This window comes from Danio rerio, chromosome 4, assembly GCF_049306965.1.
Source record: "Danio rerio strain Tuebingen ecotype United States chromosome 4, GRCz12tu, whole genome shotgun sequence".
NCBI classification, from domain to species: domain Eukaryota; kingdom Metazoa; phylum Chordata; class Actinopteri; order Cypriniformes; family Danionidae; genus Danio; species Danio rerio.
Window position 1 is genome coordinate 29,519,235 of NC_133179.1, and position 25,112 is coordinate 29,544,346.

The 25,112-nt window shown below is 33.3% G+C and overlaps 1 protein-coding gene across 3 annotated transcripts in view; it reads right to left on the bottom strand.

The window, feature by feature from the left end:
* tbc1d22a (TBC1 domain family, member 22a) overlaps nt 1-25,112 on the bottom strand; it is a 270,682-nt gene that overhangs the window by 134,329 nt on the left and 111,241 nt on the right. For all 3 annotated transcript variants that reach the window (XM_005168538.6, XM_005168539.6, NM_214799.1), the window contains 1 exon segment: nt 21,016-21,122. In XM_005168538.6, coding sequence (XP_005168595.2) covers nt 21,016-21,122 — 107 coding nt within the window.

The window sequence follows — 25,112 nt, forward strand, 5'->3', positions numbered from 1 at the left end:
TCAATCAATCAATCAATCAATCAATCAATCAATCAAATACATAAAATATAAATAAATAAATTAAATAAAGAGAACATTGCCTTTAAAGTTGTTCAAATAAAGATATTAGCAATGCTTATCGAGTTTTGTTACTTTTATAGTGGGGAAACTGACAAAATATGATCATGGAATCTTTACTCAATAGTCTAAAAATGATTGCATTAAAGTAAAATCAATAACCGTTTATGATACCTACATCTTTGTGTTACAATTACTGCTTTTGTGCAACAGAGTCACGTAAATAAATATTCAGACTACACTGTTTACCACACAGCTTACATCAAGTTCACAAATACTTGTTTAAAATCTTCAATGAACAGCTTAATGGCCATGCTGTGTCACATATGTCGTATATAAATAATGAATCTGTTAAGTAATGATATAATGAATCACAAACACTGGACAGAGACCAAGCAATCTGTCCAACAAGTTGTAGTCTGACATCTGGCCTCCGGTGTCAAATCACAGTTGCTGAGCCAGTTTTGTGTGTCAGCAGAGAAATGCAGCCAACCTGCACAAAAAACAAGCGATGCGCTATGATCAAGCGAGCATCTGGCAGCGTTAAGGTGATCTTACATTGAGTTTGTGTATATGAAAGCATATGAGAGGAGTCTGAGAGAGCGGTCACTGTGTCTTATAGCAGCTGTCTCTCTCTCTGCTCGTGTTTTCCCTTGAGCGCTGCTGTCGTCTTTCAAACACTGGCTTTAAAGCTGAAGTGTGTCATTTCTGCACCATCAGCGTCACCAAACGGAACTGCAAGAATAATGAGTGCTTTCAGAACGATTTCTTGTCCGCCATTGGTCAGGCCTATAGATAACAACAGTCCCAAACTCAGACCATTGGATGAGTGTCCAAACGTGAGAAGACATGGTTGATTACATTTAAGGTAGTTACGCATAATGCAATAATAAATAATACATACTTTCTAACAGCTGGGACCTGTCTGGCCATTCTCCTCTGACATCAACAAGGCATTTCAATCTACAGAACTGTCGATCACTGAATATTTTCTCTTTTTCAGACCATTTTCTATAAACCCTAGAGATGGTTGTGTGTGAAAATCCCAGTAGATCAGCAGTTTCTGAAATAGTCAGACCAGCCTGTCTGGCACCACCAACCATGCCATGTTCAAAGTCATTTAAATCACCTTTCTTCCCCATTCCGTTGCTCAGTTTGAACTGCAGTAGATCGTTTTGACCATGCCTATATGCAAATTTGCATTAATGAGCAGTTGGATGGGTCTTCACCCCGAAGACTGAAACCAGCAACAAAAACTTTTCAGAAGATAAAATAATAATAATAATAATAATAATAATAATTTAGTTGAATCTGTGGCAGTTAAGTTGCGTATTAAAAGTGATCACTAATTAATATATATATATATATATATATATATATATATATATATATATATATATATAAATGGTAATTACGTATGCATGTATGTATGTATGTATGTATGTATGTATGTATGTATGTATGCATGCATGCATGTATGTATGTATGTATGTATGTATGTATATATGTATGTATGTATGTATGCATGTATGTATGTATGTATGCATGTATGCATGTATGTATGTATGTATGTATGTATGCATGTATGTATGTATGTATGTATGAATGTATTGAATGTATGTATGTATGTATGTCTCCATGTATGTATGTATGCATGTATGTATGCATGCATGCATGCATGCATGCATGTATGTATGTATGTATGTATGTATGTATGTATGTATGTATGTATGTATGTATGTATGTATGTCTCCATGTATGTATGTATGCATGTATGTATGTATGTATGCATGTATGCATGTATGTATGTATGTATGTATGTATGTATGTATGTATGTATGTATGCATGTATGTATGTATGTATGAATGTATTGAATGTATGTATGTATGTATGTCTCCATGTATGTATGTATGTATGCATGTATGTATGCATGCATGCATGCATGCATGCATGCATGCATGTATGTATGTATGTATGTATGTATGTATGTATGTATGTATGTATGTATGTATGTATGTATGTATGTATGTATGTATGTATGTATGCATGTATGTATGTATGTATGTATGAATGTATTGAATGTATGTATGTATGTATGTCTCCATGTATGTATGTATGCATGTATGTATGCATGCATGCATGCATGCATGCATGTATGTATGTATGTATGTATGTATGTATGTATGTATGTATGTATGTATGTATGTCTCCATGTATGTATGTATGCATGTATGTATGTATGTATGCATGTATGCATGTATGTATGTATGTATGTATGTATGTATGTATGTATGTATGCATGTATGTATGTATGTATGAATGTATTGAATGTATGTATGTATGTATGTCTCCATGTATGTATGTATGCATGTATGTATGCATGCATGCATGCATGCATGCATGTATGTATGTATGTATGTATGTATGTATGTATGTATGTATGTATGTATGTATGTATGTATGTATGTATGTATGTATGTATGTATGTATGTATGTCTGTATGTATGTATGTATGTATGTATGTATGTAATATAATTATAATCAGAATCAACTCTTTTTCAGCACTGCTGTTTTAAATCATTAATTTGCATAGAAGTGCGCAAACTTGTTTTGAAACGAGCCCAATTTATGTCGGAAAATTGTCTAATTCATACAATCTCATTTTATTTGGGTATGTCCCCAAACCCTGCCCCTAACTCTACTCTACTTTTCATCGGGGAATGGGCAAATCATACTACAATTAAATGGAACAAAACATACGAATACTAATTGTACAAATAAAATTGTTCAAATAAACAATTAAATCAAAAAGTTACAAATTATTATGCGTTATATTGCGTTGGTTAAAACACAATTAATCTGTTTGAAACTGTTGGAACATAATAGAAGAACATAATAGACGAGCAAACTATATAACTAAACATAACTATTTTAACATTTTGTTCAGTAATTAGTTCAGTACCAAGTTCAGTCATAAGAAAATGTACTATTTTTAAAATGATGCGTGGCACCAAACACCACCACTAAAATCAACCATCATTGGAAGATGTGCAAATCTATATATTGGCCACAGTTATGATTTCGGTAATATATAGCTTTGTCAGTTTAAATTGGTACAAATACATACAAAGGTCAGCCGTACAAAAACGTATGATTTTTAAAAAGAAGCACAACACCAAACCCCACCCCTAAACTCAACCGTCATTGGAAGATGAGCAAATCTATATATATTGGTGACAGTTATGGTTTCGGTAATATATATAGTTGAATTAGTTTAGTGGTAAATTCGAACAGTCATATAAAGGTCGGTCGTATGAAAATGTAAGATTTTTAAAAGGAGGCGTGACACCAAACCCCACCCATAAACTCAACTGTCATTTGATTGATAAGCAAATCTATATATTAGTGACAGTTATTGTTTCAGCAATATGTAGTTTTGTCAGTTTAGTGATTAATTCGTACAAAGTCATACAAAGGTTGGTCATACAAAAAAGTAAGATTTTTAAAAGGAAGTCTAAGACCAAACTTCACCCCTCAACTTCACCATCATTGGAAGATGAACAAATTGTACTAAAATGTGTATGAAGTGGATAATTTAGTTGTTGATTCGTACAAACTTATACAAATACATTTGTACAAAAATTTATGATTTTCAAAAGGAGGCATGGCACCAAACTACAACCCTAAAATCAACAGTCATGGGATGAGCAAATCGTACTAAAATGTATGAAGTTGTTAATTTAGTTGTTGATTCGTACAAATTTATACAAATACAGTTGTACGAAAATTTATGATTTTCAAAAGGAGCCATGGCATTAAACTAAAACCCCAAAAATCAACAGTCATGGGATGAGCAAATCGTACTAAAATGTATGAAAGAGAACATACAAATTCCTGCAAACTTGCCACTAAATCAAAAAGTTACGAATTGTCGTGTGATATCGTTGGATATGGCCACACCTAACAGTTATCACATAAGCTAAAGTATAGAAAATTAAAAGTTTAATGTGACAAGACTGCACTAAAAATTTCCTAGACACATGGCATGCAGCTTTATTCAAGTCAGAATTGTGTCATGCAAGAAAATCTTTGAAGACTCTGCGGAAAAGACACAATATCATCAAAGGGAATGCGATGTTTGATGAAAGAAACTAAGAAACACCATCAATTTGCAGCCAAAGGCTCGCAAGATGACCTGATGAAAGGAGGAAAGCACATTTCAGTGCAGAGTATAAGACAAGTATCCCATGTACAGAGGCGCCTTACTTAACAAGCTCGACATGGACATGAAAAACATGAAAAGCCACATTAAAAAAAAAAAAAAGTTTGATAGATTGATGTGATCAAACTAGGACTTATTGGACCCATTGATCAGCAGTATGTCTTAGGGTAAAACGACAAGACTTCTGACAGTCTTGCTATAAGGCTGCTTTGCTGTTGCAGGAAAGGGAACTTTTAACAGTGCATGAGACATCATGAAGTCTTTTAAAGGTTATGTCAAGTTGATAAACAAACTGCTTGTTTAAAATAAGCTGAAACAACACAAATATTGTCATTTATTTAGACAGCTTATTTGTTTTATGTTCAATTCACTTATATTTGTAAAACAATAAGTTAACGTAATCGTTTTGTGTCGGGACAACATAAAGGAATTACGTTGGAGTAACTACCTGGTTACATGCTTTTTGCAAGGGATTGAATTAAGAGGATGAAATGTTGACAATAAAAGTAATCCTTGGCGTTTTATGTTAAGAAAAAAACACCTATTAAGAGATTAATCGTCACTAAGTTTGAAGATATAGAATAGTTTCATGTACGTTTGTGATTATGTGGTGTGTTGGCGGTTTAAGTAACAATTATATTGTTTGTTGCTTTGCTCTGTGAGCCATAATGTGCTAAAGCTCTGTGATTAGTCTCAGCTAATTGTAGCTAATATTAAAACAGTTGCAATTTGATCTGCAATAAAAAAAAAAAATACAATTCTGAATGTTCACATTAAGCAAATTAGATTATTTGGCCTTTGAAGAGTAAACTGTGTTCCCAGAGTACACTGAAAAAAAAAATATATATATATTTGCTGTTTGTTATAACTACTTTTTAAAACTACAAGCTACTACTTAAATTGAGCTGAAATAACACAACTCTTGGATTTTTCGAGGGACAACCTAATTGTTTTATGTTCAATCCCCTTAAATTTGTAAAAAATAAATAAATAAGTTAACTTAATTCCTCATGCTGTCCCAACACAAATCGATCGTGTGGAATGCAGCATTTTTACAGTGCAATTTCAAATGAAGGTTGTTAGACATAAATGGGGCAACGCAGTGGCACAGTGGGTAGTGCTGCTGCCTCACAGCAAGAAGGTCGCTAGTTTGAGCCTTGGCTGGGTCAGTTGGCATTTTTGTGTGGAGTTTGCATGGGTTTCCTCTGGGTGCTCCGGTTTCCCCCACAGTCCACAGACATGCGGTACAGGTGAATTGGGTAGGCTAAATTGTCCGTAGTGTATGAGTTTAAATGTGTGTGTATGGTTGTTTCCCATAGATGGGTTGCAGCTGGAAGGGCATCGGCTGCGTAAAACATATGCTAGATGAGTTGGTGGTTCATTCAGCTGTGGCAACCCATTATTAATAAAAGGACTAAGCCAAAAATAAAATGAATGAATTATTAGACATAAATGGATCAATATATATATATAAATATATATATATATATATATATATATATATATATATATATATATATATATTTTTTTTTTTTCTCATGGGTTTCTTCTCATGGGTTTTATTTGCCTTAAATAAGTTGAAATTATGTAATTCAAATAAAATGAAACAAAACAATTCAAATAAATTAAAGCAATGCCACAATGTGGAAATGTGTGTCATTCAAGTAAGTGACACTAAGAATTGTTTGTTCAAAGTCTTACTTTGGTTAAATTCCTCAATAGAAGTGTAATTAAACATACTTTTTTACCCTGTCAATAACACCCCAGTCCAGAGTCAGCCATTTTCCTTTAAATGTGTTCTAATGCTAATGAGCTGCTGCTCCCCCGTCCTTTTCGGAGAATGCGGAACAAGGAATGGCGATTCATTTGAGGAGCAGAACCAGCACAGGGCACACTCTATAGTACTTAACCAACCCTTGAGCTTCTGCTTGCTTTTTCTTTTATGACTGACATGGAGGAATATTTAAAGGTGTTATGAATTAATTATTTTGCAGGCAAAATTTTTGGAGCATATAGACATTATAATTGCTTGACATTGCAGCACACCATTATCAATGTTAAATGCATTCAAACAAACATCTATACATATGAAAAATTGACACAAAAATGCTCATCTACAATTTCTGAACTGGTTAGTTGGTAAACCACAGCACTGACAAAGACAAATGTGCTCATGAAGGATGGTGATCTGATTCTAAAGACGAGTGAAATGAAGCTTGCGTTTAATAAGAAAAACCAAGCCAAACCAAAAAAATAAATAAAAAATAAATAAATTATATATATATATATATATATATATATATATATATATATATATATATATATATATATATATATATATATATATATGTGTAAAAAACTACTTATACTTTTCAGACAAAATGTTAGTACAGTTACAACCTTTACACGAAATTTCAATATAATTGTACTAAAGGTGCAGTGTGTAAGTTTGACACCCAGTGGTGGAACTAGGTATTGCACTCCTGGTTCAAACACAGAAGGTATGACAATGATTACCCCAGGTACACCTTATGTGCTTTATTCAGTGTTAAATGCTAATGATGCGAGTCGGAATGCCATTTAACATGATATTCATTGCTATAATACTGAAAGCAGCAGCAGATCTTGAAAATAAAATAAACCATTAGAAATTGAACTTTAGAACTGTGACTCAATATCTGTGACTCAATAACACATATCAGTGATTCAGCATTTACATTTAATAATGCTAAAGAAGTTTAAAATCTATTAATTTAATTGTAAACCTTAAATTTTGTTGGAGTGTAGTAAGTGCACTATCCTGTGCTTCTAAATGGCTGTATGTAAATTTCTGTCGTGTTGCGTCTGCTGCAAACAGCCAAATTGCTTACCACTGCAAATCTCGTCACATAGGCCACCTTTTACACTACCAGTTAAATACACTACCAGTTTTATTTATGTGAAAATAAATCAGATATAAATCAGATATGTGACAATTTGGCTATCATGTAAACGGGCAGTTCCGATTTATTGAGGCATACCATTTTGAACGTCATTAAACTTGCGACAATGTGGAACTTCACCACGCTTTAATGACGTAGAAGGAAGAGCGTGCATGGAGATGCCGGCGTGGTAAACAACAACAACAACAGAGAAAACATGGAGGAGGAAAGTGGTCGACGCCTTTCTTGCCCTGTGGGGAGATGAGTCAGTGGAGGACATCATATATAAACCATAGGTGCAAGCTGCGATGATGGCCCTTTCTCTCCTCCGCCTCAAAATCATTTTAAAGTTGGACGAACTTCGCATATTTTGCAGAGCTAAAAGCAAAACAATTTCTTCCATCGTGGCAAGTGTGGAGCAGATGCAAGAACCCGCCTTTATGCATGCGCAATGTTGTAAATTATATGGCAAGTGTAAATACATGAATTGGAAATGAGTCACAATTAAAAGATCGTGTAAATGGACAGGCAAAAAAAATATCTGATATAGGCAACAAATCGGAATTGGGCATCAATAGACGGGGTTACAATGCAACCGTCTCACCTAATGTTTACATTGTAATATTTATATTATTTATTAATTTCTAACCAACTAACGTGGAACTCTGAATCTGCGTCTCATTTCAGAGGCTGCTACTGTATACCGGAGATCACATTTCAGTCACAGACACATGCTTTGAGAGCCTTCCTGATTAAATAAATGAAATGTGCTGTTTTCTGTGAAGGCAACCCGAGGTGCTGAAATATAGTTGGCAAAACTGGCAGTGGGCGGGTTAAAGGGTCCAAAACAAAAACATCTGTTCTAGACGGTCATTTTCAAAGCAGAATATCTGACTTCAGCATTGTTTTTTCAAATAAACAAGTATATTCACTTAGCATGTTTCTTAAATATCTGCAAACATATTATGGTATTTTAAACCTTTAAACAGTTGTCAAATGCTTAATTGTGAATAATGGAACATGAATTAAAAGTTTGTAATATATAATACATTTTAATACTATATTCTTATTAGATATGCGTAATAAACTAAGTAGCAACTTAACTTTTTTTAAAGTAAGCTGTTTCCTTAAATGAACTGTATACAGTACAACTGGGTTTATCTTTCAAATTTCATTGGCGTAATGGTTTCCAAAACATCCCTGCACCCAAAGCTCTGCAGTCAGAAGGTCATGTGTCGACTATTAACCTCTACACAACACACTAAACACCTGAGCGTTGACTGTGAGAGGCGAGTAAATTACGTTCATGCTGACAGGAAGTCTCAGATCCACTCAGTCTCCGACAGGCCTCGTCTCCTTCCCTACTCTATGACTGACTGCAGTGCAAAGGTCTCTTTCTTCAGCTGCTGCTCAGTGTGTGTGTGTTTACACATCAGTTGTCTTCATTAATTTCCTACACTAGGAGACGGAGAGTGTTACGCTTTGGTGTTTTGTGAGAGATTTTGTGTTTTACCTCATTTTTAAAGGATTGAGTTGGTTCCAGACTTTTAAAACAATGCAGCATTGTTAGTGTGATTTTTAAAAATGTTTTATTTAATTTTAAGCATATTTATGTCCAAACTAAATTGGTATCGTACCAACATTTCAATAGTCTACCCCATTTCAGTTTTTATTGAAGTATCATCCAGATGAAATACAAATGATAAACTATTTCTATATCTTAAATGTGTCATCTTTCATTTTGTATGTATATTTATTTTTTTGTATTGCATTGTTCACTTATGAAGTAGTAATCTCCATTAGTTTTGTCTTCTCCCATTGTATAATCAAAAAGACACTTTTAAGCAGTCTCCAATCACTTTATCCAAAACTGAAGCACTTTGCAAACCTTGAAAACACTAGACTAAATTTCAAGCATTTTCAAGGATTCTGAGCACCCGGAAGATGCCTTTTTTTATGAAGATGCCAAAATTGCCATATTTTGCTGAGAGGAAACGGTGGAGATTTTTCTCTTTTTTTAATTTAAGCAGAGTCATGCCAAAAACATTTGCCTATTTAATTACAAATCACAAAAAAATGTTTTAGTTCAAGTAGCAACAATGTAAACAACAGCAATGAAGTACCTGACAGCCTAACCCAGGGGTCTCCAAATTCAGTGCTGGAGTGCCGGTGTCCTGGAGAGTTCATCTCTAACCCTAATCAAACACACTTGAACCAGCTAAGCTCTAGATATACTAGAAACTTTTTGGCAGGTGTGGTAAAGCAAATTAGAGTTTAGAAGGACACAGCAGTTACCTATAAAAATCTAAAAGACAAGCATGAGATTTGTTTTGTGAATCTCTTTGATTAAACATCATTTTCTCAACTGTCACTGACAATTGCATTTAGTTGGTAATTTAAGCAAAAATAATAATAATTTTAAAAAAATGTAAAATTACCACAGAGAAGTATATCATATTTGTGTTATGATATATATATATATATATATATTTTTTTTTTTGATCAAACCTAACGTGATCCCAAAACAAAAATTATATTTTGTTGCCAATTTAAAAATGAAAAAAAAAAAAAAAACTCATATCCTCACAGACAAGTATGAGACTTCTTTTGTTAATATTTTAAATAAAAAAATTGATTTTTCCAACTGTCAATAAGGACAATTCCATTTTGTTGGTAAATGTAGTATTTTTTGTAATCATCACAGACAAGCATTAGATTTGTTTTGAAAATCTTTTTGATCAAGCATAACATTTTCCCAGTTTTTACCAATGACAATTGCATTTTGTTGCTAATTTAGGGGGTAAAAAAGTAACAAACTAATATGCTCACAGACAAGTATGAGATTTGTTTTGTGAATATTTTTGAACAAACATAACATTTTCTCAACTTTAACCAATGACAATTGCATTTTGTTGCTAAATTAAGTATTTTTCAAGCCATTTTCCCAACTTTTTTTTTACCCTCACAGACAAGTATGAGATTTGTTTTGTGCATCTTTTTGATCAAACATTACATTTTCCCAACTTTCGCCAATGACAATTCCATTTTGTTGCAAATTTAAGGTAAAAAAACAAGCTAAATTCCTACAGAAAAGTATGAGATTTGTTTTGTGAATACTTATTGATCAAACATAACATTTTCCCAACTGTCGCTAATTACAATTTCATTTTGTTTGTAATTTAAATAAAAATATACACTTTTCACAGACAAGTATCAGATTTGTTTTGTTTAATCAAATATACCATTTTCTAAACTATAGTCAACAACCAAACTATCGCCAAAAATCACAATTTTGTTGTTAATTTAGGTAAAAAAAATATTCACAAATATAAAATTTTCTTTGATTAAAAAAAAAAAACATAACATTTTCCCAACTGTTACTGATGACACTTCAACTGTGTTGCTAATTTTAATAATAATAAAAAACAGTTTTGTGAATCTTTTTTGATAAAACACAACATTTTTCCAACTGTCGCTGATGACAATTCAATTTTGTTGCTAATTCAACCTCATCAAAGCTAATAAAGTTCTTTAAATTTCATTCGGATGAGTTCATACTGCCTGAAAATGTCTCATTTATAAGAAGAAACAGTCTTGCAGTCGTCCTTTAGAAAGACCAGACCGTGTTGATTTGCAATACGAGACGAATAGACACAAAAACTCCTAGAGTCCTGAGGCAGAAAGCTGCTTTGTGGTGTCCTGGCCTGAGGGTTGGACATCGCAGATAATGGCTTCTGCAGTAAGCTGCCTGCTTTAACACCCATTTCTCATTTCCCCTCTTCAGGGCTGAGAATACAGATGGATTTGCTCCTAATGGATCCACACGTGTACACACAGCAACCAGCTCAGCTAGCAAGGGACAAACAACGCAGTCATTTTTTCCAGGGGCTTAAGGTCTTCCTATTAATAAGTCATAACCCTTCAAGCAAGCATTTAGTTTGACTTTAAAGAGAACAGACTGCAGAGGAGGACATCCGCTGGTTCATGGCGGCAAGATCGCACACAAAACAACTTCACAAATATGCACAGCATCCTTTTTTTTCACTTAAATCTACTTTAGGATGTGCACTTTCTGCACAAGCCTTGATTTCCATATCCTGCTCATAAGTCCTCATTGTCAAGGAATGTTCAGGGTTCAACGAGAGTTGAAAATTAACTACCGTTCCTCCTCTAAAAGTGTCTAAAACACTCAAATCAAAAACCCGAGGGCGGTATTTGTTTTTGTGCAATACTGTAGCATACTTTCATTTGAATTTAATTTAGCTCTATACTATGTTTGATTGTTAAACACCACCAGGGGCCTCATGTACGAAGACTTGCGTGGAAATCTTACTAAAACATTGCGTACGCACATTTACAAAAAATTATTTTTACAAAAAATCAGATGTATGAAACACTGCGTACGCCGAATCTCACGCATATTCTTTTGTACATCTGAATGAACGTGAAACTGAGCGCAACATGCACGAGCGCAAAACCCCTCCCTGCCTCCTCCCCCGTATGAATATGCTAATGACTATGCTAATGGCAAAACCCAACGAAAAAGCAATGGCAAAAGCAAGCAAAAAGAGAAACTTTGAACAGAATGTGAATTGGAGGTGCTGCTTTCGGAGGTAAACCGGATAAAAGCGGTGTTATTTGCAAGTTTGTTCTCCGGAATTAACAACAAAAGAAAAAAAATAGAGTGGGAGAGTTTAGCAGATGCGGTTAACACAGTTGGGTCTGAACATCGCTCTGAGTGCATTAAAAAATAAATAGTGTGGTTTATATCTGTAAAATGTTGCAGCACTCTTAACAGTCTCAGCGGCGCACTCGTAAGACGCATGTGGTCATGTTTTGACACGTTCGAGCATGAACTTGGCTCGAATCCAGCGTCTGATGAACTTTTTCTTCTTTTTTTCCCCCGCTACATATCAGATTTTGCCTACTATTTATCACGAGGAAGACAAGTAGGAATCATCAATAAGTTTGTGCATATTTTATTTGCACATTTATTGAATAGAAATGTTTCTGATTCACGAATGCAAATTCATCTTCAGATGGTGCCTTTATAGCAATGTGCGTGCAGTAGATCGCACAGATTACATTGGGAAAACAGGCGACCGCTGCAAATTGTGCTTTAATGTTTAGCTGCTCAACTGTATGGTATGGAAACCTTATTTACCTGCTAGATGAACCCGTCTCATACAGCTGCCATTGCAAGGCTCAGACACTTTGTAGAGAGGAATTTAACACAACTGCCTCTAGGAGTCGCCAATGGAAATAAAACAGACACGAACAAAAAATGTGCGTACACCAGCCAAAAAGCTGCCGTGAAGCTGCGCACATTCCCACGTTCAGTTCATTGTTAGTAAATTCAAACGTGAGCGATTCAGAGCGTGAAACCTGGCGTACGCAAAGTTTTTGTGCGTACGCAGCGTTGATACATGAGGCCCCAGGTCTGTCGCAATATTCATTCTAACCTCAATATATTAAGTATACGTAATTAATTAGTAGTCAAATGAATAGTTGCACAGTAACTACATCAGCTTAACATTAAAGTGTAACCTAGCGCTCTCTTACGCATAAAAAAAAAAAAAATCTGTTTAGGTTTGTTTTTAAAGGCTGAGGAAGTTTTTTGAGAATTTTCAGCAGCACAACAGACTATTCATAGAACTACATCTGTATTTTCTTTTTCTTTTCTTTTTAATGAAGGTTGACACATAAACAAAACCTCTTTTACAGTTCCTCCGGAATATACATCATACAGTGCCATCTAAAATAATCAAGCATTTCGATAGCAACTAGATATAAAGTTTGTCGTGGCAAACTTTGAGGCTGACTTGAAAACCCTGTAGGTTGCTTCCTCTGAAACAGTTTGAAAAAAGGTTAGATAGATGACAGGTGAGATGAGCGGAATAATGAATAGACAGACAGACAGACAGACAGACAGACAGACAGACAGACAGACAGACAGACAGACAGACAGACAGACAGACAGACAGACAGACAGACAGACAGACAGACAGACAGACAGACAGACAGACAGACAGACAGACAGACAGACAGACAGACAGACAGACAGACAGACAGACAGACAGATAGATAGATAGATAGATAGATAGATAGATAGATAGATAGATAGATAGATAGATAGATAGATAGATAGATTAATGCTATTAGGATGTTATTTGTATGTTGCTACCATGGATTGGGCATATATAAGCATGCTTGTAGCATGAATCAGCATGTATTTCTATTACAAATTAACATGTTGCTAGCAGGATTTTAACAATGCCATTAGCATAATTCTAGTGTGATTTAGAATACCGTTAGCATGATTTTACCATAAATTAAAGTTATACTGTTAGCATGTTCCTAGGATGAATTAACATGTTTCTAGCAAAGATTATCTGTACCTACCATGATTTTATCACATTGACAGCATATTTATATAAAGACTTGTTAGCATGAGTTTAACATGAGTTAACATGTTTTAACATTAAAAAAATACAAGGATGGATGGATGGATGGATAGATAGATAGATCTGGATATATTGCTAGTGTTAATTAGCAAGTTTTTGGCATGAATTGAGCATAGATTAGCATGTTTAGCATTAATTGGCATGCTAGCATGTTTCTATGACAAATTAACATGTTAGCATGCTAGCATGGTTTTAACAAACTAACATCATTAGTATGTTCAGTAGCATGTTGCTAGCATGATTTAAGCATGAATTATATATCATAAAGTATTATTTTTGCAATGTTCCTAGGATGAATTGACATGTTTCTTGCACTAATTAACCTTAGTATGATTCAATTACATTGCTAGCATATTTCTATTATAAATTATAATGTTGTTAACCTGATTTTAACATGAATTAGCATGTCCTTAACATGTTTTGAACATAAAATATGTTGTCATCGATTTTCTTGTATAAATTACATGCTGCTACAATATTTTTTAACGTGTTAACATGTTGTTCACATTGTTCATATGAATTGTTGCTTGCTTGAGTTTAGTATGAATTAGCATGTTGGTAACTTGTTACTAGTATCAATTAAAATGTTGCTAGCGTATTTCTAGTATCAAGTGATGAATAATAACCAGGTAACCATGTTTTTAACATAAATTATGCTATCAGAAAGTTTCCTGAAAATATTACACGTTGCTGCCATGCTTCTGAAATGCGTTAGCATGTTGTTAACATGTTTCCCATAGATTATTATGTTGCTAGCACGATTTTAGTATGAATTAGGATGTTGTTAACTTGTTTCTTTCAATTAGCAGGCTGTTAGGATGTTTCTAGTATAAATTAATAAATGATAAGCCTTATTTAACCAGAAAAGTCAACTGAGAACCAGTTGTCACGTACATCAATGACCATGTCACTAATATGTTTCCAATATGCAACATGTTGTTAGCACAATTCTAGTAACATTAACTTTTTTCTATAGTTTTGAGCAGCACAGACTCTATTCATTGATCTGCATCTGTAACTCTGTTGTCTATTTTTTAACAAAGGCTGACACATGAACAAAAGCTCTTTTACAGTTCCTCTGGAATGTACATCATACAGCGTCATCTAAAATAATCAACAGCAATGATATCACTTTCCATTGTCAAACACAGGAGAGAGATACAATACTTGTAATTAACAACGTTTTTCCATCCTATGCTTCTAAACGGAAATGCTCTCCTGAGACCTGAACACAATCATGCACGGATGTGAGAATAAAATCATGCTAAAACTATATTTCGAGTTAACAAGCACTCTAAAACACCGACACACACACACACACACATGCAGAGAGCGCGACACGAACAAGTTGCGAGGGTGTGAAGGTGTAAGGAAAACAAAGGGTGGAGAAAAATCATTAGCACCTAAGAGAATCTGCTTTGTACACACAAATTACCGCAGTAATTAGAGACAAAATACCACAAAAGCTTGCGAGGGCCTGGAGAGCATTTCAATCTAATACCAGCGAGGAGGGTTGATTCGCTGCATACAAATGCTCTTGATGTGTGAAGAGACAATCGTCTAAAAGCCAGTGTGTGTGAGGGAGTACATTTCTGTCTATACACACTTCAAACACGTCGCAGTAATTGGGTGTTTCTTTAACTGCGGGCACTTCTGAGTCTCGAGGGTGGAATTTTTTGAAAACTAACAGATTTTTTTTTCTCTTTTGTTAGATGAAGGTCATTTTAGTTTTTAGACATTTTTTACACCTTCATTTTAACTTTCCAAGACTTGCACTTTTAATTTTGAAATGGAAAAATTGACAATAAATGTATTAATTAATACAGGTTTTAAGTACTACAGTTTCATTTCATGAACAGATTTGTAATTTATTTTCTCATTACATTAAGACAGTCTTTTAAAATCTAAAACTTGAAATGAAAAAAATAAATAAATAAATAAATATACTGCCTGAATTTTAACACCTCAAAATCTTTAAATAATGTATTACTTGTATACACTGCTATGAGGTGATATTGCGTCTATACAACTGTTTGATGGCATAATCGTGTATATAAAAAAGAAAATCAAATACAGAGACTCTCAATCATCATTTTGAAAGAGTAACTACTTTCACATCTGCAGCTGATGTCAGAATAGCAGAAACTGCTGCCAGTTCACAAACATCTTTTTAGAGCTAGTATTTGAATGATTCTCTAGCATAATGTCTAAAGTGATGACAAAACAGATCATTTTACTCACATCTTAAGATTATAAGGCAGAACAGCATGAAATGCCATCAATCTACAGAGATTTCCAAGTATTTCTCTGTCGCAATCGGGATTTTACAAGAATAAACCCCAAAAAAGCCAAAGCAAAGCAAACCCTACCAATTTTCTTTGGTATAAATACAGCACTATAAATTACAAAAGAGAGAGATTGACTCAGAATGTCACTTATCAGATTTATAATAATTTGTTCAGCTGTAGTTTGAAATTTTTGCTAAGAAAACGCTGTTGTTCTCCCTAAGCACTTGTTATGCGTCTCTGTCACCATCTTGTGGCGGAACGTCAACCATCACTTTTTTTGGTCTGCTCAGACAGGCTGATGATGGCTGATGCACTAAATCAGATTCTCCGAAATTATGAATATTTTAAAATATGCATTATCGTTTTAAATAAGCTGCAAAGTTGCAATCTAAACAACTACATTTTTGACTAAAAGTACATTATGATGTCCAACAGCAGTAATATTTGTCAAATTATAGAGTGTTCTCTGCTTGTTGCTGTATGATAAATATACATATAAAAATATATACATATAAGTTTTTACATTACATACATTTTTACATTACATCTTACATTGTGAATTGTGTATTTTTGTCACATTTAGAACCAGTATTGGATGTAATTTGTTACAAAAGTAATACAAAAAAGGCTAATTTATACTACTAAACAGTGATTAGCGGGACCCACGGAACATGCCGTAAATTTATACTTCTGCGTGCTGTTTGTGTTGCTCTGCAATAACATTTCTGATACGTTAGCTGGCAGTAGGTTTTTATTTTAATGGCAGGGTGTTTTTATTTATTTTATGTATTTAATTTTTTCTGAATGCTACCTCAATATACAAGTAGCTATAACTCGCTCAGTCAGAGACAGGAACCGGCAGACATGCAATGACTTTAATCATAAAGTAAACAAAAAACAAAAGATTTCAAATGGAGCTCCTTCACATGATTCAACACTTGCTGCATCATGCTAGCAGCTCTCAGCACCTCCCACACTCATCAGCACAATCAAGCTGATGAATCACAGAGCTTGCACTATGCATGGTTGCAATGTGTAGTTATTTTTTTTGTGAGGTACACGTCAGCATCAGCGTCAGCCATGGCAAAGGCTATGATGGAATGGGCTTTGCGGCCTATACACATGCACTTGATGCAGAAGTAGAAGCCTTAAGGCTGATTTATATTTCTGCGTCAAGCACACGTGTATGCTACGGCGCGGCCTACGCATGGACGCATAGCCATAACCGTGGCCGTCGGCGTTGCTGACGCGCACCTCACAAAAAAATGTAACTACACGTCCCAACGACGCACAGCACAAGCTCTGTGATTGGTCAGCTTGGTAGCGATGACGAGTGTGGGCGGGACCGAGAGCCGCGCAAGCCTGTTAAAGCGATTGTTTACAAGTGCTCTGGATGGAAAGTTTTGTTTCGTGTTTACCTCATGGTTAAAGTTGCATGCCTGCCGGTTCCTGCCTCAAAATGAGCAAGTTTGAACCACTTGTACATTAAGGAAGCGTTCAGAACAAACAAAACACCAGCGACACAGGAACATAACACCTCACTGCCAACTAGCGTTAGTGTTATTGCAGAGTAACCGAATGTTACTGTAATGAAACTACTTTTCCCACGAAACAGTGAAGTAAGGGATTACTTATTTTATATTTAGCTAATTTACTTAATTATAATTCACTTAAGTACTGCGAAAAAGTTCAATAGTTCTACATAAATCAAACAGAAATTGAGTAGATGTAGAATATTGTGTAGAATAATTCAATTTACCAACTAAACAAAGTTTGCATTTATCAACATTAGCGCTTGAGTATGCATTAAGTTACAATGCACTGAGGGAGAAATTAGTTTAGTTCATGAGCTATAAATTCAGACAATCAGATATAGTATATGTGTAATATTTCCAGAAGTTGCTTGATATTTCAACAAAATATGTTACATTTATTTGATAATTGCACATGCTTAGAAAACAATGAACCGATTAAGAAACCAATGACTAAAAATAAGGTATGAAATATTATGTCATTTAGCATTTAGATACATCATTTAAAGGGTTCCCTGTATTGACGTTAACCTGAAAGATAATATTTGTAATATTTATGGATTGAGATTTATGTTGGTGTTAAGTAACATTTAGTCAAGTAATTACATTACTTGTCAGACATAGTAATTAGAGAAGTGATTTAAATAGTATTACAATAATGTAATTAGTGATTAATTACATTTCTATGTACCGAACACTGTTTAGATTAATGACTGAGAACTATTTTTATAACTACATATATTCAATAATAATAAATATAATTTCCACCAGAAGCTAAACATTTTCCCTCAAAGTTATTGTACTACGTTACCTAGGAAACAATGCTGTTAATGAAGAGCAGGCTTGAGCTAAAACAGGGCGTAAATTATGTGCCAAGCACGATAAAACTCAAGGTAAAAGTGTTGTGAAATAATTGTACGTGATTTCCAAACAGGTGCAGTTTTCGATAATTTATTCAGAAAGTGTGAATATTTAATTTGGAGTACTTAAGATACATGAGCTGCGTTTCAAGATCTTACATAAGTGGCTGATTTCCTGGAAGTTCCTCTGTCCTCACTGTGAAGCAATTGAAAGCAGTTTAAAACAGCTGTGTAATGCTGTACTTGCTTGGGAGTGTACTTGATACCACCCATGTTCTTGCTGGGGGTGTTTAATGCAAATGCATTCCAAACTGTGCTTGAATCTATAAAGAGTCTATGCGATGGATCATGAAGCTGGGGTTTTAACTGTATTGGCTCGGCAATCCACAACTCCAATGTATTACTGTTTTCACTCATGTTCGATCTCACCAAACTAGAAATTCAAATTAATCTGAGGGCATTTTCATTCGGGAAAAAAAAGAAGCCTCAGGGAACACTTACATGTAATTTAATTATCACAAGCCAATGGTACATTTTTTATTAGTGAGATTTTGATTATTAGTGCAATCAATCATTATCTATCTATCTATCTATCTATCTATCTATCTATCTATCTATCTATCTATCTATCTATCTATCTATCTATCTATCTATCTATCTATCTATCTATCTATCTATCTATCTATCTATCTATCTATCTATCTATCTATCTATCTATCCTTTTTATGTTAAAACATGCTATTATTCATATATGTATTATTTATTTAATAATGTTTCATTTTTTATTTAATCATTTTATTTATTCATTAATTCAGTTATTCATTTGTTTATTTCTTTATTCATATATTTATGTATTGTTATGTACTTAATCATTTATTCTTTTAGTTATTTAACCATTATTTAGTTTGTTCAATCATTCCTTATTTTATTCATTTAATATTTCATTCATTCAATCATTTATCATTCAACTATTCATTTATTTATTCATTTATTCATTGTTCAATCATTCCTTAATCTATTCATTTAATAATTTATTCATTCATTCATTTGTTTATTAATCCATTCATTCATTTGTATATTTGTTCAATTACTCATTCGTTTATTCATATAATAATTTGTTCATCCATTAATCTTTTCATTCATTCATTCATTCATTAACTTATTCATCTATCTATTTATTTATTAATTCCTTCTTTTTCTTTATTTAATTATTTATTTTTAACTTATGTATTCATTCATTGATTATTTGATTATTTTATTTTATTTTATTAGTTCAATCATTCCTTAAACTATTCATTTAATAAAAAAATCATTAATTAATTTGTTCGCTCATTCATTCAATCATTCAACAATTTATTGATTATTTTCATTCATTTGTTCATTTATTCATTCATTAATTTATTTGTCTATTTATATTTATTCATCCTTTAATTTATATACTTTCATGTGTTTATTCATTAATTTATGCATTAATTAATTTGTTCAATTATTCCTACATTTATTCATTTAATGATTTGTTAATTATCTATTTATTTATTTATTTATTCATTCATATATTTATTTAATTTGAATTAAAATATTCATTCATTCATTCATTTATTATTTTACTAATTTAATCATTATTTAATTTGTTTAATCGTTGCTTCATTTATTCATTAAGTAATTCATTCATTCACTCATTCATTACTCATCTATTTATTAATTCATTTGGTCAATGACTGCTTCATTTATTCATTTAACAATTCATTCGTTCGATGATAAATTTATTCATCCCTTTATATATTTATTTTTATGTACTTATACATCTATGCATTAAATAATTCCTTCATTTAATAATTTAATAATTTGTTCATTCTCAAATTAATTAATTTATTTATTGAATAATTATTTTTTTTATTCATTCATTCCTTCATTCATATATCTATTATTTTTATGTATTCATTCATTTATTCATTCATTCATTCATTCATTCATTCATTCATTGAATTGCATTGATTCATTTACTGGTAAGAAATATCTTTGGCACAACACTCAACAACCTAACATATCTTTCCAGTCTCGCGGAGCCCTAGTTGTCAGCGAGTTTAACTTCGAAGTCCACAGGGCCAAAAAACACCAAAAACCCCCAATTACAGAGTCTTTCATCAACACGAAGGAAAAAGAAAAAAAGATGAAAAAAAAGTGACAGACCAGGCCGCATGGGATTCTTTTGCCATCTTTCAGCAAAGTGGAAATATGGGTATGAGGACCACAACCGCCTGGCTTCATACCGCAACATGTGTCCCCGTCTCTGCTGCGTAAACAGCATGGGTGTTTTATGGCCTTAAATCAATTAGAGACAAGGCAGGCAAGACAAAGTGAATGTGGGGCGGGGGGGTTGCTTTGCATTCCCATGACAATTCAAGCACCGCCAGGCCCTTTGGATAAGGAGGTTACGTCCTGCCTGTGGTGCAGAGTGAGAATATTCATCATAGATTTTATTCCTGGACAGGCCGAGTGAGGAAAGGCAAGGAGAGGAAACGGGACGGGGCACCTACACGCAGGGGAATCTCGCCGCGACACATTCGTCTCTTTCCCAACGGTGCTCTGCTCCGCAACCACACACACACACATACGCACACAGAGTGAATGTATCAGGCTCGAACGCTGGCAGATAGGGAATCAATTTACCTGAATCCCATCCAGGAGCTTGCTCATGCACCAGAAGCTGTCAGCCTCGATGTTCCGCAACACCTCTTCCTGCAAGCTGGAAACATTGAAATTTTCCACCTCTTCCTCTGCAAAAAAGCCAAAAGACAAAAGAAAATAAGAAACAGACAGAGAAAGGGAATAAAAGAGAAAGACAGAGACGGGAAAGAAATGGAGGGAGGGATGATAAACAGAGACAAGAGTATATACGGTAGATATATTCACCCTAGACATCCTCAAACTCAGGACTATACAAGCTTTAGATGCTTTCTTGCATCGAAACTGCTTTTAAACCACTTAAAACACACACACACACACACACACACACACATAGAGAGAACTGTCATTCACTGAAAACTGCAAAAAAAGGAATTTACAGTGACAGTGGCTCACAGTGACAAAAACATAATCTTAAAAACACATTGCTCTGCGCACAATCCAGAAATTAATAGCAGAGTACTACAGAAAATATACTTTATAGAAAATAGAAAACACGCACAAGCATGCGGATTGTGGTCTTGGAACATTGTGTGAAATGTGATCTTGTATCTTCCACATTTGTTCACTTGAAAATGCTCCAACAAATGTAAAATGCATTGTGACTGCATATGATTTGTCGATAAGGAATGCAATATCAATTTTTTTACATGGATTACGTGCCACAAAAGTGTATTCATGTGTTTTTGTTTTTTTTTTTATTTGGCCACAGTATTTATTTATTTACTTACAGTATAACCTCAGTTTGCTGTACATTTATTTATGTTTGTCTATGAGGTTTATTTTTTACAATATATATATATATATATATATATATATATATATATATATATATATATGTGTGTGTGTGTGTGTGTGTGTGTGTGTGTGTGTGTGTGTGTGTGTGTGTGTGTGTGTGTGTGTGTGTGTTTGTGTGTGTGTGTTTGTGTGTGTGGTCACACTTTATTTTGATGATCCATCCGTTTGTTGAATTTAAGTTATACTGTATCTACATGCCAACTAATTCTCATTCTCATTAGATTATAGGTAGACTGTTAGGCTGTGGTTAGTGTAAGTTGACATGTACTTGTTAAGTTTCTTATAGTCAGCTAAATGTCTGTTGAAGGAGCAGTATCAGCAGGTATTAAGCAGACAGCTTAATACTAAGACTCAGATGGACCATCAAAAAAAAAAAAAAAAAAATATATATATATATATATATATATATATATACCATCCCATTTTTTTTACCATTTTATTACAGTGCATCCATAAAGTATTCATGTATAGCACAGTGTTTTATGTTACAGCCTTATTCCAAAATGGATTAAACTCATTTATTTAATCAAAATTCTACACACAATGCCCCATGATGACAATGTGAAACAATATTTTATTTAAATTGTTGCAAATTTATATATATATATATATTACTGAAAAATCAAATGTACATATTCACAGACTTTGCTATGAAAGGACATTTTTGGTGAATGTCTTTGAGACACTTTGTCTGTGAAGTGATCTAAAAATGGCTGTTGTTCAGGTTTTTATATTTTTTCTATAAATTTGAAACAATTTCAAAAAATCTTTTTTTTTTTTCACATTGTCATTATGGGGTATTGTGTGTAGAAATTTAAGGAAATCAATTAATTTAATCCATTGTAGAATAATGTTTTAACATAAAGAAACATGGAAAAAGTGAAGTGCTATGAGTATATATATATATTTTTTTTTTTGCATACACGGTATATTTATATTTTATGCATATTATATTAGGTTTAAGTTTTAGCTACTTTAAGATAAACTAAAATAAAATAATTAATTATTATTTATGTAAGAATCTAACAAAAAGTTTTTTCTTTATTATAATTATTCATTTAAATATTGTTCATCCATATTACTGTTTTTTATAAATATAATTTAATAAAATCTAGATGAATTTGGCCACCTACAATAGACATTAAATCTCGGCAATGTATAATTATTATTATTATTATTAATATAGTTATAATTTTATATTTAAATGTTTTATGTCAAATCTGATTGAGGCTAGTGGGACGAAGGTAAATATAATTGCCATGAGTAATTCCCTATTTTATTTTATATTATTTAAAAATGAATAAAATAAAAACATTGCTTTTTAACTGAGATATTGTATATATATATATATATATATATATATATATATATATATATATATATATATATATATATATATATATATATATATATATATATATATATATATATATATATATTTTTTTTTTTTTTACATTTAATAATAAACTTACTAATGTTAAAATAAATGTACATTTCACTTATAAAAGAATTACACTATTTTTTGTCTTGATTTCCTCACTGAAGTCTTCTGCATGGTCCTCTACCTGTCACTTGACAGTATTAACGTTTTTTTTTAATTGAACATAACATTTAATTGAAACATTTAACTTCTGTTTGCTTTTTTGTAGCTTAGGAATAAAACAAACAAATTACGTCAAATTAGAAATGACCATCTCTATGTTCAAGTTGTTCGCCCCGGCCCTCTCCATCACTGTCAGTCTCCTTTAAGATGGGATGGTGGGCCAAATCAAAGGTTACAATGATCTCTGGTCTAAGATGCTTATTGAGTCTTTGTAGATACATATATAGAATTGTTTTGATTGATTGTAAATAATTATAAAGAGTTTAGAATTCATTATGAGCATCTTAACAATGTATTTGTTTGTTTGTTTGTTTGTTTGTTTGTTTGTTTGTTTGTTTGTTTGTTTGTTTGTTGGCTTGTTTGTTGAGTAAAACTTGCATGTTTTAAAAGGGTCTTATTAAACATAATACAAATCACAAACAGATTATTAGTTACCACGTCAAAAACGACTTCACTAAAACGTCAGAATCCTTTTCCCGGAGCAAAGGCCAATGCAACTGTAGATTTATTTAGTAACCGCTGTGAAAGAGTCAAAACCGCAGCTCTGACAGCCAAGTCACAGGTTGAGCAGAGCAAGAATATCACGCACACACACACAGAGAGAGCGCTGTTCCGTCTCCTTGGCAACATGGGTCTAACCTTAAAGAGTACAGCGAGCTCTGTCTGACAGGACCAGTGGGCTGCTGGGAATATTTGCAGTGCTGCAGTTTAGCAAATGTCTGTCCGGTTTCCAGGCCGCCCACTGCATTAGTGCGGTCAGGAACGCTACCGTTTGTCGACGTTCAACCTAGACACTCATCAATGTCTGCTGTCAGCTAAAAAAATAAAATTCTGAGAAGCCGCCAAGATGGAATTTGACTCTGGAGGTAGACCAAAAAAAAAAAAAAACATGGATATCGGTCTATGTTTGGGCCTGAATGACCTCCAAACGACGGACAAACTCATTTTGCTTTCACATAACAGCCTTCCACTCAGGAAGGAAAGCACTCGTGAGGCTTCCAAAGTGTGTGTGCGTGTGTGTGTGTGTGGAGGCTGTAATAAGGCAGTGTTAATCTCTCCAGTTGTGAGAGTCCCTTAACAGCACTTTCACTCATCACAAAACAAGGACACGTAAAGAGGAGCTGATCAGAAGGTAGAGTGTGTAAAACGGGGCAACAGCACCTCCTGGGGTCAGTTGTGGACCTGCAGGTGCTTATGTGTGTGGATACAGTGTAAAAATGCTGGGTTCCGCACAATTCCTTCATGTTGCCCAACACAAATAGATGAAGTTAACTGTTTTAACAAATCTAAGTGGATTGAACATAAAACAAAGAATTGTGTTGATTCAGCTGATTTTTAATAAGTAGTTTGAACAAACAGCAGCAAAAGTCTAGAAAATAAATAAGTAAATAAAACTGAAGTCTCCACTGAAAAAAACTTGAAACTGACAAAGAGTAATGATTAATCAACATTAAATAAATAAAAAAAACTGATGAAAATTAGATATTGTTTTCAATTTTTTTTTGTTATTTTTTTATTTTTTAAGAGCAAGACATGCTAATCCCAACTCAGCATTGTATATTCATTTATTTATTTATTTATTTATTTATTTATTTATTTATTTATCGGTTTGCTTGCTTATTTATTTATTTATTATTATTTCATTTTAGATGGATTTAAATTTACCCAACACTGACCCCTG